The 17,929-nt window shown below is 40.2% G+C and overlaps 1 protein-coding gene across 4 annotated transcripts in view; it reads left to right on the top strand.

Annotated features, from left to right (window-relative positions):
* The window catches only part of HERC3 (HECT and RLD domain containing E3 ubiquitin protein ligase 3), a 124,283-nt gene that overhangs the window by 56,297 nt on the left and 50,057 nt on the right, over positions 1-17,929 (top strand). Inside the window, exons 5-13 of one of the 4 annotated variants that reach the window (XM_045079375.1) lie at positions 3,567-3,643; positions 4,681-4,683; positions 4,843-4,902; positions 5,874-5,965; positions 7,071-7,201; positions 7,969-8,129; positions 10,298-10,374; positions 14,764-14,888; positions 16,692-16,751. In XM_045079375.1, the coding sequence (XP_044935310.1) occupies positions 3,567-3,643; positions 4,681-4,683; positions 4,843-4,902; positions 5,874-5,965; positions 7,071-7,201; positions 7,969-8,129; positions 10,298-10,374; positions 14,764-14,888; positions 16,692-16,751 (786 nt within the window). Of the gene's footprint in view, positions 1-3,566; positions 3,644-4,680; positions 4,903-4,929; positions 5,066-5,873; positions 5,966-7,070; positions 7,202-7,968; positions 8,130-10,297; positions 10,375-14,763; positions 14,889-16,691; positions 16,752-17,929 lie in introns of those variants that run through there. The other 3 variants (XM_045079373.1, XM_045079374.1, XM_045079376.1) reach the window with 3 other exon arrangements.

Below are 17,929 nucleotides of genomic sequence, written 5' to 3'. Positions count from 1 at the left end.
TTGCATCACCATTGTTAAGGGTGTCCAGCACATTTATTGTTTGTTACAAGGCTGTGTAATAAGTGGCCTCTCCACCCCAGCCCAATTATTGTCCCCTTTAAAGGACAAAATACTTTTCTTCCTCTTCCTTTTCTGCCCTTCTTAGATTTTTGTCACTTTAATCAAAAGTTGTTTTAAGGAAAAGAGGAACATGGAGGTAAGCGTGATTTGACTCATTTCCTGACTTAGAACAGGTAATATCTTGGATTCATTTTTCCAAAAATTAGTTGAATTTTGGGGAAGAGAGAGAGAGAGTGGCAATAAGAAAAAAAAAGGGTACTGTATATATTTTAATGAAATTATGTAAATATTAAGGAAAAGATTTATAGTGTAAATGACAAAAATATTTCACTTGTTGATGACCAGAGATTTAGAGATTTTTAATGGCATTTCATTTCTAAAAACGAAGTAGCCTGTGTTATAGTAGCAGTTTAATTTTCAATAGCCATGTCTAAATTATGGATGACTTTTGAGGCTTTGGTCTGTGTATAATTTTGTTATAACTTAATTGACATAAATTTCTTAATTCATACTCTAGTCTTGTAGAAAGGAACATAGCTTTGAAGTCAAACTGCCCTCACACTCTAATACTGGTACTATTATTAATTAGGTGAGTGACCTTGGGCAAATTCTTTTAACTTGTCTAAGCCCTGATTTCTTCAGTTGAAAGTGGAGTGTTGGGCGCCTGGGTGGCTCAGTGGGTTAAGCCATTGCCTTTGGCTCAGGTCATGATCTCAGGGTCCTGGGATCAAGTCTCGCATCGGGCTCTCTGCTCAGCAGAGGGCCTGCTTCCATTCCCCTCTCTCTGCCTGCTTCTCTGCCTACTTGTGATCTCTGTCTGTCAAATAAGTAAATAAAATCTTAAAAAAAAAAAAAAGAAAGAAAGAAAGTGGAGTGTTGGGGGTGCCTGGGTGGCTCAGTGGGTTAAAGCCTCTGCCTTCGGCTCAGGTCATGATCCTAGGGTCCTGTGATCGAGCTCCGCATCGGGCTCTCTGCTCAGTGGAGAGCCTGCTTCCTCCTCCCTCTCTCTCTCTCTCTCTCTCTGCCTGCCTCTCTGCCTACTTATGATCTCTGTTAAATAAATAAATAAAATCTTAAAAAAAAAATAAGAAAGTGGAGTGTTGTATTGTGTACCTTATGTTGCTAGGAGGGAAGAATGAGATGCATAGGTAAAACACATCCCATGCTTGCACTCTTTACATATCCCTCCTCTCTACGCAAGGCTACAGTTTCCCTGTTTCTTGTTCTTTTGACCTGCTCTCTTTCTATAACCAATTATGACATTTGTGACAAGGCTAGCAGTCAACCCATAAAGGGAGAATTATGGGGAATTTGAGTGAAAACTGGCCAGGAGAAAAAGGGCTGTTACTGCATGAAATTTCTGAAACATAGGTCCCCTAGGCAGTAGTGCATTTTCCAGTTTTAAAAAGGAGTTGGGTTCTACAGACTATTGGTAACTGTATAACTTGAATGAATGTCCAGGGAATTATTCAGAGAGGCAAAAAATCCAATCCCAAAAGGTCACCTACTATATGATTTTATTTATATAACATTTTTGAAATGACAGAATTTAAGAAATGGTGGGTGAATTAGTGGTTGTCGGAGGCTAAGGGGAGGGGAGGGGAGTAGTGGTCTAAGAGTTTAGCAGGAGGAATCCTTACGGTGTTCAGCTGCTCAATACCTTGACTGTGGTGGTGGATACATGAACCTACACAGATGGTAAAATTAATATACAGAATTGAGTACGAATAAAACTGGAGAAGTGTGGAAAAGATTTGTAGATTGTATTAATGTTAGTATCCTGGTTATGATCTTATTATTCTAGTCTGAGAAAATGTCACCACTGGGGAAAACTGGGCAAAGTGTAAAAGAGCTCTCTCTGTATTATTTCCTACAACTGCATGTGAGTCAATAAAAAATAGTTGGGTTCTATTAGATACTAAATTTGTATGTGAGTTCTGTTTCATAAGCTTTTTGTATGTGAGAAAAGGAAACAGTGACAAAAGTAATACCTGCCTCTCAAATAATCACTCAAATGTCACTCAAAATAATCTACTCCCACACTGGCCTCTGTCTTCTAAGATGCCCCTCTCCCGAGAGGACGGCCATCTGGCTCTTCTGTTCCCACGGCATAGACTTAATGAAGAGGATGGTGGCAGCTTGCAGGCTATTACATTAGAGAGCAGGAGATATTCCCAGGTGTCCAAGTCTGTGGGCCAGCACCGAGCATCGTTACGTGGACTTTTTTGTTTGTTTTTTCCACAATCCTGTGAAATAAGTGCTTTTCTTGTCCGTGTCTTTCATATGAGCAAGCAGAGGAGCAGGATTTGAAAAGGACTCTACGATCTTCCTCTTACCATCCTAGGGAATTTGGGTTTGGTCCTTATTTTTTAAAAATTGTGATAAAAAAATTGTGGTAAAATACACATCACATGGGATTTTGCATCTTACCCATTTTTAAATGCATAGTTCAGTAGTATTAAGTCTATTTATGTAGTTGTGTAAACAATATCCAGAAATTGCAAAAATTTATCTTGTAAAAGTTAGTCGGTACCCCTTAAATAATAGCTCCCCATTTCTCCTCTCCCAGCCACTGGCAAGCAGCGTCAAACTTGATTTGTATGAATCTGACTATTCTGGGTATCTTTCATAAGCGCACTCATAAAGTATTTGCCCTTTTTTTTTTTTAAAGATTTTATTTATTTATTTGACAGACAGAGATCACAAGTGGGCAGAGAGATAGGCAGAGAGAGAGGAAGGGAAGCAGGCTCCCTGCTGAGCAGAGCCTGATGCTGGCTCGATCCCAGGACCAGGACTGGGAGATCATGACCTGAGCTGAAGGCAGAGGCTTTAACTCACTGAGCCACCCAGGCACCCAGTATTTGCCTTTTTGTTACTGGGTTATATCACCTAGCATAATGTTCTTGAGTTTCACCCATATTGCAGCATATGCAGAATTTCCGTTCTTTTGAGGGTTGATTTAACATTCCCTTGTATGAATACAGCACATTTTGTTTTTCCATTCATCTGTTAATGGACAATTTAGTTGCTTCTACCTTTTGGGCACTGTGAATAATGCTATTCTGAACATGGGTGTACAGATATCTTTTTGGGACCCTGCTTTCAGTTCTTTTAGATGTATTCATGGAAGTGGGATTGCTGGATCATTGCATTGCCCTCATTTTGAAAACCACATAGACAGCAGCCACATTCCTAGGGATCTCTCTTTTATAGCTTATTCCACATTTCCCTCGACTGGAGAGGACAAGGTTGGAATTAACAAGAGTGTGGTAATGGGATTAAGTGCAGATGTGTTTTTTTGTCTTGTTTTTTGTTTGTTTTGTTTGTTTGTAACTGCCTAGGAGGTAGGAAGTTAGTGAAAGATCTAATAGAATTATTTCATGTAAGATTATGCATTTAATTTTAAAAAGTCTTTTAGGAAGGGTGTTATTTATTACCACTGTTGGGAATATTTCTCGTCACTGTTTGTGAATGCCTTCTTAAGAAGAAAGCCTTTTCTGTTTTAGGTTAATACAGAAGCTGAACCAGCAGACGATATTACAAGTTTCCTGTGGCAACTGGCATTGCTTGGCTCTTGCAGCTGGTAATATAACATTGAAATACATGCTAATGTTATGTTAATTTGGGAACCATTTCTCTTTGCATTTGTGTGTGATGTTATCTAACTGGACCCCTTTAACACACTGGTCCTGTTGGACAGTGGTGTTTCTCAGACAGCCTTTGTGCAGCTCATACCTTTTTTGGGGTGTGGACAGTGAAGGAGGTGTTCATCATTGCTCTCTCAGGGAAGGATGAGAAGGAGGCAGGACTGAACCTCAGTGTTCTTGAACATATGGAAGATTGGTTTTTCTTAGCTTTAGTCACTCTCAAGCTCCCAAATAAGTGAAAAGGAGGGAGGGAGTTAGGGAAATCTAAGTTCACAAATAATACTGTATTCCATGTTAGAATAAATTTGATGGGAACTCTGTACCAACATGCCATGCTTGATGCTCTGTGAGAGAGTCCAGCTTGAAGCCTGGACCTCCTAGTCCTGGGGTTCATGATCTTGGTGTGGTTAGAATTAGTTCAGTGCCCTTAGTGGATCTAAGCCCGGTAACTGGCCTAGTCATAACTAAATTGGCTTACACATTTAATTTTTTCTTTTCTTTATATAAATGTTAATAGCCTTTGAAGGGCAGTAAGATTCAATTTATCTCTCTGTTGTAATGACAAATGGGAGTTTGGGTTTGGCAGTCTTTTTTTTTTTTTTTTAAGATTTTATTTATTTATTTGACAGAGAGAGAGATCACAAGTAGGCAGAGAGGTAGGCAGAGAGAGAGGAGGAAGCAGGCTCCCTGCTGAGCAGAAAGCCTGACGAGGGGCTCCATCCCAGAACCCCAAGATCATGACCTGAGTTGAAGGTAGAGACTTAACCCTCTGAGCCACCCAGGTGCCCCAGGTTTTGGCAATCTTCATAGCTTGAAGTGTCTCTGTCCCTTGCTCTCAGGAGGGTTTGGTAGGTTGAAGGGGAGCAACTAACAAATGATTCTCCTGGGCCACTAAGTTGTTCTTACGAGGTTATTTTTGTGAAAGGAACTTGTATCCTGTCTGGTAACACCAGTCACCCTGTCTTTATTTCAGATGGTCAGTTCTTCACATGGGGAAAGAACAGCCATGGGCAGCTGGGCCTGGGAAAGGAGTTCCCCTCCCAAGCCAGCCCACAGAGGGTGAGGTCCCTGGAGGGTATACCCCTGGCTCAGGTGGCTGCAGGAGGAGCTCACAGCTTTGCCCTGTCTCTCTCAGGAGCAGTTTTTGGCTGGGGGATGAACAATGCAGGGCAGCTAGGGCTCAGTGATGAAGAAGGTAAGTAAAGTCTTTGTATGTATCTCTTTAGTTCAAAAACACTTTAATCTGTTTAACACATTCTTCTTGAGAATCTTCTGTGCGCTGGCCCCATGTTAGGTTCTAAGGGTGCAGGAGTGAACAGAACAGATGATACGCTCGACTTTGTGGAGACTGCACGCTGGTGGGTAGAAGTATAGTACGTCAGATGTGTTTGAGAGGATGGTGTCCTGTTTTATATAAGGTTTCCAGAGAAGGCCTTTTTGATAAGATGTTTGAGCAGAGCCCAAAGGAGGTCAGGAGGGAGAAAGGGGACATGTAGCTATCTGGGCAAAGAACGTTTCAGTCACAGGGAGTGGGGTGTGTGGAGTCTGTACTGTGGGAAGATAGGTGGCGTGTTCAAGAGGGGAATGAGTGAGGGGAAGAACAGCAGAGCTGCTCAGAGAGGTAGTATAGGCACGATGATGTGGGGCCATGGAAGGCAAAGGAAGAAGTGTGGCTTCCGTCAGTGAAAGGGGAAGACAGTCAATATTTTGAGGAGAAGACGGATCCAGTTTAACTTTGGCGAGCGCAGGCCCCAGGGAAGCTGGAAGACCAGTTCGGAGGCAGTGGGAATGAAGTTGGTTATGAATATACTGTGAAGGGGGTGGTCAGTTGGTTTTGCTCATCGTTGGATATGTGGTTGAAGGGAAGAGAGGAAAAGTGGGAGGATGAAGTTGCCATTTATGGAATGAGGGAAACTCTGTGTGTGTGTGTGTGTGTGTGTGTTGGGGGCTGGCGAGTGGACAGCGTTGGGTGGTGTGGGGACACCATGCATTAGGTTTTAGATGTGTTCAGAATGAGGTGTACATTAGATACTCCAGTGGATGTGCAGACAGGAAGCTGCGTATGTGTCAGGGATCCAGGAGGACTCAAAAGTCACGCTAAGATAGTTGTGTACGTTTCATCTCAAAACTAATGGGAGTGACGTTCTGATTTTTCTCTTATTGTAGATCGAGAGTCTCCTTGCCATGTGAAACTCTTACGAACGCAGAAAGTCGTCTATATTAGTTGTGGAGAAGAACACACAGCAGTCCTTACAAAGGTAAGGGACTCAGAGTGTTTGGGTTTGTTCTGTGATGGTTTGGTGTTGGGTATGGCAGAGATGAGGATTGTTACTCGATTAGTTTTGATAGTATCTTTTAGAGTAGTGATGGTGTTTAAAAACAGTTCAGTATAAATAACCTTGAAGTATAGTATATGGCAACATTCTGTGTTCCTCTAAAACCATTTAAATATGTGAAAAATACAGAGCAATGTACTTCATGTCTTAAAATTATCAACCTCTTTTTTCTAAAACTATCACATGCAGAGAGAACGAAAATGTATTTTTATGTTGAACAAATACTGTTAAAGATTCACTTTAGTAAAATGTCTTAACATTTCTTCAAGCACAGCTGTTAAAGAGTAGCTAACTGTGGTGAGTGCTGTGAAGTGTGTAAACCTGGCGATTCACAGACCTGTACCCCTGGGGCTAAAAATACATTAAATGTTTATAAAAAAATTAAAAAAATTTTTAAAAAGTAGCTAACTATTGAGAGTAGAAGGGGGGTGGGGTTATGGACATTGGGGGAGGGTATGTGCTATGGTGAGTGCTGTGAAGTGTGTAAACCTGGTGATTCACATACCTGTACCGCAGGGCATAAAAATATATTATATGTTTATAAAAAATAAAAATTATTTTAAAAAAAGGTAAATGATATCTTAAACAGTGATCATTGAAAAAAATTTTAGAATAAATTCATTTGTAAAGGAAAAAAAAAGTAGCTAACTTACCAATGGGTTGTAGAGCATTTAATTTCTTATATATGAGTGATTGTGCAAAGTCATCTCATTTCACCTATCTCTGTTTCCCCTCATTTTGTTTTGCTTCCTAGCACATCATTGTGCTTTGGAAATTTGCAGATGGCACATGGTCCCTTGAGCAGTGCTGTCTTTGGTCCATAAAGATATAGTTCTTAATATCTTTTTTTTTTAAATTACTTTTCTACTTAATGAACATTGCAAAGAAGGCATTTTGGTGAATGATCAAGTGAGTGTTGTGTTCTTGTACACACTGTTGTGATATGAATCTTGTGTACAGAGGCTTTTCAAGGGGTGTACTCAAAACTCAGATACAATGTAGTCATGTCATGTTTTTCCCTTGTTAGAGTGGAGGTGTATTTACCTTTGGTGCGGGTTCCTGTGGACAACTTGGACATGATTCCATGAATGATGAGGTTAATCCAAGAAGAGTTCTGGAGCTGATGGGCAGTGAAGTAACACAGATTGCTTGTGGCAGGTGAGTGCCCTGAAGAGTTTCCTAGTGTCTGTTAAGACCTTGAAATGAATCTTGTCTTTGTAATGACAGAGCATGTGGTTAGACTTAATCATTAACATTTTTTTTTAAAGATTTTATTTATCTAAGAGAAAGAGAGAGAGCAGGGGGAGGGGCAGAAGGAGAAGCAGACTCTCTGCTGAGCCTGAAGCCTGGAGCCAGGATATAGGGCTCAATGCCAGGACCGCTGGTATCATGACCTAAGCTGAAGGCCAAGGCTTAACTGACCAAGCCTCCCAGGCACCCCTCTGACTACCAGCATTTTAAGAGATCTTGGCTGCGTACACAGCTACAGTGAAATTTGGAGAAAGTCCTATCCGAGTAGAGTATGGCAAAGACAGGTTTTAGATGAGGGGAGCAGGATGGGGACATGAGACTTATTTTGGGATAAAGACTAGCAGGGAAGAAGACATGAAGAAAGGAAAGTGAGAGAGCCGCAAAGAACTTCTTGGAAATTTTGCCTGGTGTACCCTGCTTCTTCCCTGTCATCTCGAAGGCCTGATGCAGCTGGTCATTCAGCCTTTTCCAAGTGCTGCCATCTTCCTCATTGCTTAGAGTCTCAGAGATAATGGAGAGCCAGCCACTGCAATAACAGTCAGAAGTCAGTGTGGGGCATTTCTAGGGGGTACCCAGAGACAGTGCTGTGCTCGTGTGGGGGTGCTGAAAGTCAGTCTCAGTGTATATCACTAGCAGTAGAAACTATGCTGATATATGAATTTATTTTTCCCCAGACAACACACCCTAGCCTTCGTGCCTTCTTCTGGACTCATCTATGCATTTGGTTGTGGAGCAAGAGGTCAATTAGGAACAGGGCACACTTGTAACGTTAAGTGCCCATCCCCTGTGAAAGGGTACTGGGCCGCTCATAGTGGCCAGCTTTCAGCCAGAGCCGGTAAGAGCGATTTTCATTGGAATGTAATGTTATTTTAAAATATAACAAAATATTGTTTATAGAGCACATATCTGTATATGACCTTGGAGTCTTTTGGAGGAAATGAGTATGAGAGCTTTTTTTTTTTTTTTTAACATTAATCAACAGTTATTTGAGTAGTTACTATGCATGAGGGTCTATAATTGAGATACTAGAGATCTCAGTTGAGAGTAAGCAAAAAAAAAAAATCACGTTATTTTGGCCCTAGGGACCTTGGTAGTGGTGTATAAATTTTATTTGTTATTATTGCTGTTAATAAAAGTTAATGTTTATGTAACCAAGCTCTATTACTTACTTATGCTAAGCACTGAAAACAACCTTAAGAATTCGTGGTTATTATTTCATGTTGTAGATGGGGAAATTGAGTCTTAAGGAGGTTAAGTAACTTGTCAACATCACAGAGATTTTGGGGGCAGGAATTAAAACTAGGTCTGCCTCACTCTAGAGCCTGTCCTCAATGCTTATGCTGTTAGTTTCCTTTTGCTTTTGCTATTCTGATCATAACATGACATGATTTCTTTTTATGCCATTGTTTTCTTCTCTTAAAAAAAAATAGTTAAATAACACAGCGTTCATTTCATTGGAAATCAAAGTAAGTCAGTCACTCAGTATGAATGACTTGAAATAATGAATCCAGCAGCTGACAAGCAGCTGGAGAGTCATTAAAAAGAAGTGTGATTTAATAATAACTTGATTTTGAAGACTATAAAGTGACTTATGCCTTGATTAGGATTTTTTTTAAACAATAACTACCATAAGTTTCCTACTAGATTATAAGAAACTTATGTGCAGGGGACTGAGTCTTCTTTGTAAAACCTGGGTACAGCACAAGGCCTGGCACAGACTTCTCAGTCAAGAAAGATTTATGGAATGAATATATGAGCATATAAAAATGCAGTGGAACTCAAAATACAAAATAAATAAGATTTGGTTTTGATGATGTTCCCCAAAGTGAAAGAATGGCTAGGTGTCCTCTGCCGTTTGAGAATTTCTTTTACACCAAGGCGTTGTAGACATGCTGGGAATGCATGTATTTAAGAAAAAAAAAGCAATTTCATAAACTTAGCTGTTGTATAGGTTAATTTGAAATCACAACTTTTTGAAGTTTGATTAGAACCTAACTTGTGTGATCATAAATTTGTGTTTGGATGTCTGCCAAAATGATTTTATAACGTAAGTAGATAAATTTCCATTCATCATGTAAAGGCTGTGGTTTTAGGACCCTTCATGGGAGTGTGGGAGCACAGAGGAGGGCATCTGGGAGTATTCCGGTTAGAGGAAGTTTGAGCTGTGTCTTAAAGCCTGATTTGGAGTTAGCCAGGTAGAGGACTGTGAGAGAGCGAGCAGTAGTGAGTAGCACAGAAGCACCATGGCCGCCGCGCTGTAGGAGGCACCATGGTGGAAAGTACAGTTTGCATTGAGAGTGGTGGAAGGAAAAGATGTAGAGACAGGGGATAGTGCGGTATATTGGGAATGAAAGCAATGTTGGCGGTGTTGGAGGGTCACCGTGGATGGGAGATAAAGCAGAGAGTAGGAAACGGAGGTCCTTGGAGGACAAGCGTCATCCTGGAGAGGCTGGAGAACAGCACACTCAGACAGTGTTACTGTTGATATCAGTGACTTTTATTTATTCATTTTTTAAGATTTTATTTATTCATTTGACAGACAGAGACAGCGAGAGAGGAAACACAAGCAGGGAGAGTGGGAGAGGGAGAAGCACGCTTCTGGCCGAGAGGGAGCCCTATGCAGAGCTGGATCCCAGGATCCTGGGATCATGACCTGAGCTGAAGGCAGAAGCTTAACGACTGAGCCACCCAGGCTCCTCTAGTGACCGTTTTAAACTGCACATCAGTGGCTGGAAAGATTAGAATGAAAAATGGAAACAACATCCTAGCTTGCTGTTGGGGAGGGGCTAGGGGGAGAGTTGGAGGGGAGAATACCATTTTGTACATTTATTTTTAATTGAAGTAGAAACAGTTTTGGGCACAGAGCCAGGAGAGGTTTCTTCCTTGACATAAATAAAATGGATAGGAAAGCAGTCTGAAGCATATTTTGGAGTATTAGGAAAGGGGATCAAGGAAAAAGCTTAATTACTGAAAAATATGCTCTTGAAAAAATTTTTTTGACAGATCGCTTTAAATACCATATTGTTAAACAAATCTTCTCTGGAGGAGACCAAACTTTTGTACTTTGCTCCAAATATGAGGTAAAAAATTCTTTCGACTATTATTTTGGGGGTGGAATAATGGTGAACCAGTATTTATTTTAATAAATAATTACATGAGAGCAATATTACTCTTTGTTTCTACCAATTTTATCTTATTAAGGTAAGCCAACTGATCTTGAAGATGTTCTCTCCATTTTGCTTCCTTGAAGTGCCAGTAATTTTCCTGGTATTTTAATCATAGAGTTCTAATTTATAATTTAAAATCATTTGTTTATGTCTACATTTGTTCCAAAAGATATTTAAGGAGGCCTAGAGAATTCATACTTTGGCATTATTTGACTTTCCCTTTCTTCCCTATTAGGTAGCAACAAATGATGGGTACTTGAGAACTTAGTGGGTTTGTTTGATGTGATTGAGTATATGCTAAATATAAAAGAGATGATGCAATATTCAGATATCCTTTATTATTTATCATCTGCTCATAACACCACACTAAAATTTCACATTGTGTCCTGCGTCACTCTAGTGGGTAAGTCAGGAAGAATGATGTTCCAGTATCTTTCAGCATTGCAGGTAGAGGAGAATATGGTCCAGATAATAATCTGTGACAGAGCAGTAATCCCTCCCCTCCTCCTGGACAAGGGAAGTCATTCTGAAACCTGGGACACAGTTCTGTTTTCAGCCCTCCACTCCCTTCCTTGCTTTTGGGCACCCTCCCCTCCCCTCCCCTCCCCCACCCAATTTTATTCAACCAGCTTGTAGGGAGGACCTACTATATATCGTGCATGGATCCTTACCCTCTCATGGAACAGCAGGGAAGAGCTGTTTGTGATGATAGAGGAGTCAGAGTTGGTTGGGAAGAAAATAGGAACTGTGGAGACCGGCGGCCCCTTTGAGTCCTGGAAATTTCTCCCCATTCATCTGATACTTTGCCATCTTTAAATACACAATGTTCTTGCCTTCTAGTCAGTGAAAGTCTGTGATTTGGTAGAAGAGGTTATGCTGGAGCCTGAGGCTGCAGGTTGGACAGTGGAAACTGACAACTAGATATTTTCCAAGTCAGGAGCCTGGAGAAGGTTCTGTTTAGTGCTGCCATCTGGGGTGATTTGGAACTGCTGCTTTAGACCTATTTTGGGCCCAGCTTCAGTGCTTCACAGAGAAATCTTGAGGAAAACAGAGATTATTTTGCATTTCTTCAAAATGCCAGTGAAATGAAATACGAAAAGCACTGAATCTCTGTAGGATAGTAACTTTTGTCGACAAGTAGAGTTTGAAGCATTCATTTCCCTAAGAAATTGAGTTGAATAATATTATCCAATTTTAATTTGCCTATGAAAGCCAGTATAAAAGTCAGTTTTATACTTTTATAAATATGAGATCTGATCTAAGGGGTTGTTTTTAAAATGTATTGCAGTTAGCACCATTGGGACTAGAAAACAAAACATTGATGAAAAGGATATAAAATAATGCCATATTAGAGAAATAGGACAGTGAAAAGTTAAACAACTAATAAGAGTGGTCTGCATTAAAAATGTAAGATAACAAAAAAGAAACTAAAAGTTGACTATCCCTTAGGAAGGTGTTACTCACTCTTTAGAAGTGGAGGCTGTACATATTTACTTAGACACTGTGAAACAGACAGTTTAGACACAGTTTAGACTGAGAAAATCACGTGTTTACTGCGTTACCATAACACCTGAAGAATCACTTAACCTAAGAGAAAGCGTCTGTATTATGATAGGCTCCATTTTTATAAATGCAACTCCTTCCGCTAACGCCAGGTCTCAGATAGAAGAGGGGAAGGGGGGAGTTGCGTACAGATACTGCTTTCCTACATTGGATTCCACGTCTTGGCAATTTAGGGAGTGCAGGGCATAGTCCCTCCTTTTCCTTTTATGTTGTTTGCTGCATAGGCTTGAAGAGGGAATGTGCTTAGGATGTTAGGTGTGCTTGTGTGTGCGTGTTTAAGCTCATATGCCTGCAAACCAGCCTAGGTGACGTAATTTTCTTTTCCCAACGGTTATTCTCAACCTCGGTTGCCCACAGAAATCACCTAGGGGATTTTAAAAAAACACTGATGTCTCTCAAGACTCTGATTTAGTTGTCTAGAGTGTGACTTAGCCGTCAAGATTTTGAAAGCTCTGGTGATCCAAAGTTGGGAACACCCTAGATCAAATTTTTTTTTGGCCTGTATATAATTAGAAGACACAGAAAATTGATAACCTTTTCTTGGGTCTTTAAGTGATTCTGAGAGTATACTTCATCAAGTCACCTGTAGTTTATTGGACGTATGATGAAGAATAAGAAAATAGTTCCATATTTATTTTAAAGTAAGTATGTGTCAGAGTCTGTTCAGCTTCCCTGTGAATGGGGAGAGTCATTAAAAAGTAGGCAACAGTAGTTTTAAGACCAGGGTGAAGGGGCAGTCTTGCTTGTCTGTTTCCAAGTGTCCGCTTTATCTTGTGATTTTCCACTTTTGTTCTCTTATAACTGTCTGTGGCCATTTTAGTAAAGTATGATCAAGACCCAGATGATCAGAAATTTCGGCAAATGTTTCCAATTTGTTACTTGTTACATGTGCTCTTTCTTTCCCCTTATTATGATATCTTAACTCAAAACTAGGGGACGTAACCAAGAAAATTTACTTTGGAAGTTGTCTTTTTTAAAAATTTTTTTAAATTTTTTATTAAGATATAAGGTATTATTAGCCCCAGGGATACAGGTCTGTGCATCGTCAGTTTACACACTTCACACCATAGCACATACCCCCGCAATGTCCATAACCCAAACATGGAAGTTGTCTTTTTATGTGTCGGTACAAAGAAGAAAAAAAACAATCATCTTATGAATTGATGGATGAATGGTTTAATATAATTGTTTCTCATTTTTCTAGTGACAGTAATGGGGGTATAAAGCACTTTCAACTTTTTCTTAGTTCTATATCAGGAACAGGATTTGGGAAATATCAGTTGAATAAGATACATTTTACAAAATAAAAGTGCTTATTTTTTATTTTATTTTATTTTTTTTAGATCTTTCTGAATAAAGGATATAGAATGCTGTGCAGCACTGGGAATTTTTTATTATTTTTTTATTTTTATTTATTTATTTATTTATTCGCAGTGAGAATGAGTTTATTTTTTAATTTATTTTTTATTTATTTTCAGCATAAGAGTATTCATTATTTTTGCATCACACCCAGTGCTCCATGCAATCCATACCCTCTATAATACCCACCACCTGGTACTCTGACCTCCCACCCCCCCCCGCCCCTTCAAAACGCTCAGATTGTTTTTCAGAGTCCATAGTCTCTCATGGTTCACCTCCCCTTCCAATTTCCCCCAACTCCCTTCTCCGCTCTAACTCCCCATGTCCTCCATGCTATTTGTTATGCCCCACAAATAAGTGAAACATATGATAATTGACTCTGCTTGACTTATTTCACTCAGCATAATCTCCTCCAGTCCCGTCCATGTTGCTACAAAAGTTGGGTATTCGTCCTTTCTGATGGAGGCATAATACTCCATAGTATATATGGACCATATCTTCCTTATCCATTCATCCGTTGAAGGGCATCTTGGTTCTTTCCACAGTTTGGCGACCGTGGCCATTGGGGTACAGATGGCCCTTCTTTTCACTACATCTATATCTTTGGGGTAAATACCCAGTAGCACTGGGAATTTTTAAGGTTATTATTGACATGTCCTTTCTGCTAGCTTTCTTATAAATGTATAACTGTATACCTGGAACAAGAAATTAAAAGGCATTAAGCTTTCATAGATTATACTGTACATTATAACTGAACTTTTTAATGATATATTTTGTCGGAGTTAGTTGAATAGTTATGGCAAATGATTACTACCTTAAAAACCTTGAGGTTATAGTGATTCAAAGCAGAGGGGAAAGAAGTGTGGAAAAGCCATATTGGGCTTGTTTCTCTGGTGAATAGTCTCTGAGACTGAGATTTATGTTGAGAAAGTTTTTTGGGGTGGGGGGGTAGAAGGGCATCTATTTGGGGATGAAGGAGGTGGGGTTGGGTAGAGGGAGAGACTGCAGGTCAGTGTAACAGAGGCCTCAGCCAGTCTCCTTGGGAGTTCTGAGGTCAGGTTGGCTTTTCCCCAGTCCTGAGTAGATGGGAGGGGGCTAGGCCTTTGTACTCCACCTCTTCCTGCCACCAGATGTTGAAGGGGTGAACCATTAGCCCCAGAACTTAAGAAATTCGAAATGCATTCAGAAATTCGAAATGCGGAGAGCAGCCCAGCCAGTACCTGTCTGGAGCTGACACCTGCAGTGGTGAGGGAGTGAAGAGGGGTATGTGGGCAGTGCACCCGCACTCTATGAAACCCAAAATGGAGAATATGTCAGCAGAAAGAGAAAAGATCCATCCTACATAATTTCTCTTTTTTACTGTTTTACTTAATCCTCTAGAATTCTTCCCCTGCCGTTGACTTCAGGACGATGAACCAAGCACATTACACCAGTTTAATAAATGATGAAACCATAGCAGTTTGGAGACAAAAACTCTCAGAACACAATAATGCAAATACAATCAAGTATGTGGCTGCTTGTTTTCATTTTATTTTTTACAGGGTATATTGGAATGTTCTAGCTTAGTAATTTCCCTTACTTCCATATTGAGGTTGTAAATATACATGGAATTTTTTATTTTAGGGAATCCTTTTTTTTTTTTTTTTGGCCACATATTTCTTGAGGATTTAGTGTCCTTAGGCCCAGAAAACATAATAGATTGTTCCCCCATTCTCTCAGAGTGTGTCCCTTAAACTTACCTTGTTCATATCTTAAAAATCCTGACTGATGAAGGTGAGTTGGCCTTTCTGCTAAAAAAAAAAAGCTCAGGGTTATGGTTGTTTGTCCCCAAGATTTTCTTCATCTGCATAACCCAAAGTATCCCAAAAGTAAGACAGCTGTTATCTTACCTAATCTTGAATAATATTTAGCATTTTTACATTGAAAATTGATTAGCTGAGATGGCACTTTAATGTCAGGTTGAGAAAATCAAGTGAAAAGGATTGAAGCCTTTGACCAAGTTTATTTTGTTTTATTACTTTTTAAAAAAGATTTTTATTTATTTATTTATTTGACAGAAAGAGAGATCACAAGTAGGCAGAGAAGCAGGTGGAGAGAGAGGGGGAAGCAGGCTCCCTATTGAGCAGAGAGCCCGATGTGGGGCTTGATCCCAGGACCCCGGGATCATGACCTGAGCCAAAGGCAGAGGCTTTAACCCACTGAGCCACCCAGGTGCCCCTGATCAAGTTTATTTTAAAGGAGAATTCTGTCCTGCACATTTTTATGCATTTTCATTGACTTTCCTTAGCATTTTCATTTTTCTGCAGAACCTAGTAAGTGAATGAATCACACTCTGTCTACTCAGTGGTATACACTGAAATGGGTATAATACATCTTGCTTTGTGACATAGAATACAGTAGGGCAAATGACCAGGGCCCTAAACTTTGGGCTGTACCAAGGGATCCTTGGGAATGACCTCCAGTAGCTCATGTCCTCAGAGTTTCTCTAACCCTAAGTGGCTCTGATAGGGAATTCAGTCTGGGAGGATGTAGGGGTAAGGGAAGAGGACAAGACTCATCCAGGTAGGGGCAGGTGGCTTCCCCTTTGCTGGGACCTTGACAGTTGACTCATTCGAAGTTTTCTTATTTATAAAATGAGGGGATGGAGGAAGTGATCTCTAGAGAACTTTCTTGAGCCAGATTCTCTCATTACCAGCAATTACCGCAACCCCCTCCTTAACCACGTTTTTGTTGTGTTTCTTCCCTTTTCCATATACTAACTGAGAGGGTCCAGGACTCTTCACACACAGCTTTTTTCTGGGCTCTCAGAAACTAGCTGTTTTCCCAGAACCTCTGTTATATAGGTAATAGGGATAAACACTCATTTTCACTTATTTTCAATTTCTTTCTCAGGTAGGAAACACGATAGAAGGAAATGGTTGTTCATTTATTATTTTGCAAAGACAATTTCTGTGTTTGGGAGATAACAGCTGAGCTTTTCTTTTGTGATTATATGTTTGGAGATGAGCTGGGGAATATCTTAGATGGTTGATGGTGGAAGGTTGTTCAAGATGGTAATCAGTGCAAGAGTCGTTCTTTCAGTCGCTTGGTACTTTTGATTTTAACACGACTTATGGAAAATTTAAGTACTTGTCCATTTTGAGACACAGTGTTTCTCCACAGCAAGAGTACATTTTCCAGGGATTCATCTGGCTAGGAAAGCTGCTGTTAATGAAATCCTGGACTAGATAACTAACCTGTTGTTGAGGCTTGAATAACTATTTCTTTGTGATTATTAAAGGCTTGCCCACCTTTTTCTTTCTGAGCAGTGGTGTTGTTCAGATCTTATCTTCCGCAGCCTGTTGGAATGGAAGTTTTCTTGAAAAAAAGTAAGTGATTTAGAATCTTAAAAAAAATACCCACATGTGATGCAAAGACTTCTGTTCTCTTTGATGCTGGTTGGCCTTAATTCAGTGGATAGGCTGATGATTTGTGCAAAAACTGGAATGCCTAATAATGATGAACAAGAGGATGTCAGGAAGGGCAATGCTGATTCATGCCTGGTTGGCAAAGGTTAGCAAAGAGCGAGACTATCTCAGAGAGAGTTGATGTAATCAACAGCAGGATTTCTTAGGGCATTCTAAAATGTTACCCCCAACATGTGTACCATATTTGTTTTTAAATCCTTAATTCTTCAAGTAATCTCAGTTTCATTGGATTGCTTTCCCAGAGGTTTTACTCTTCTCAAAAAGAGCGAGCTTAGGGGGATGTTCCAAGGAAGCTGTAGAAGCTCCTTGGACTTAGGTCTAGCTTAGTTCACCAGGGTGTGCCATTTGGGCTGAATTTCCAAGTAGTAAATGGCATTTCCTTGCTTGGCCTTACCACTTTTGCAAATATACCCCTTGGGAACCTCATGCAGCAGAGCTCTTTGAACTCTGGTGATCCCAAGTCCTGATCATCTCTAGTCCTTTTTTGCCAGTGACCAGGTGAATGAAATCCCAAGAAGATTTAGAATTCAGTTCTGTGTGTGAATCCCACTCCATCCCCCACCAAAAATTTATGTCCCTACTTGGGTTGCCAGAGGTCAATTCAGAAACTCTCTTCAGTGTCAGCTAGAGATTGCCAGGTCATGTACTTATATCATTAGGGTGGCTGAAATGAGCTCTTCCAGTTTATTTCAGACTTAGTATTTAGCCTTTTCCTCCCGGGAAAATATCCTGGATTGTGCTGATGTTGGTCTTTTAGGACCGTGGTTTTCAACCGAGGGGACATTTAGCAATGTCTGGTGACATTTATTGGTTGTTCCAATGGTGGGGGGTAATACTGCTGGCATCCAGCGGGTAAAAACCAAGGGTGTTGCAAAGCACCCCACAATCCTATCCATCCAACAAGGAATTATTTGGCCCCAAAAGTCAATAGCACCAAGGCAGAGAAACCTTGTTCTAGAAGATTAGGTTTTTATGAAGGGTTGGAATGGCCCTTAGCCCGATTTGTCAGGCTATTCATCTTTAGTTTCATAAATTCCATAGAGATGTGGCTAAAGTCTTTTTTTTTTTAACTGACAGCT

Source organism: Mustela putorius, unplaced genomic scaffold (genome assembly GCF_011764305.1).
Source record: "Mustela putorius furo isolate JIRA1106 unplaced genomic scaffold, ASM1176430v1.1 tig00000382_pilon_pilon_pilon, whole genome shotgun sequence".
NCBI lineage: Eukaryota > Metazoa > Chordata > Mammalia > Carnivora > Mustelidae > Mustela > Mustela putorius.
Note: the sequence above shows the minus strand (reverse complement) of the source record. Positions and strands in the feature narration are given on the sequence as shown.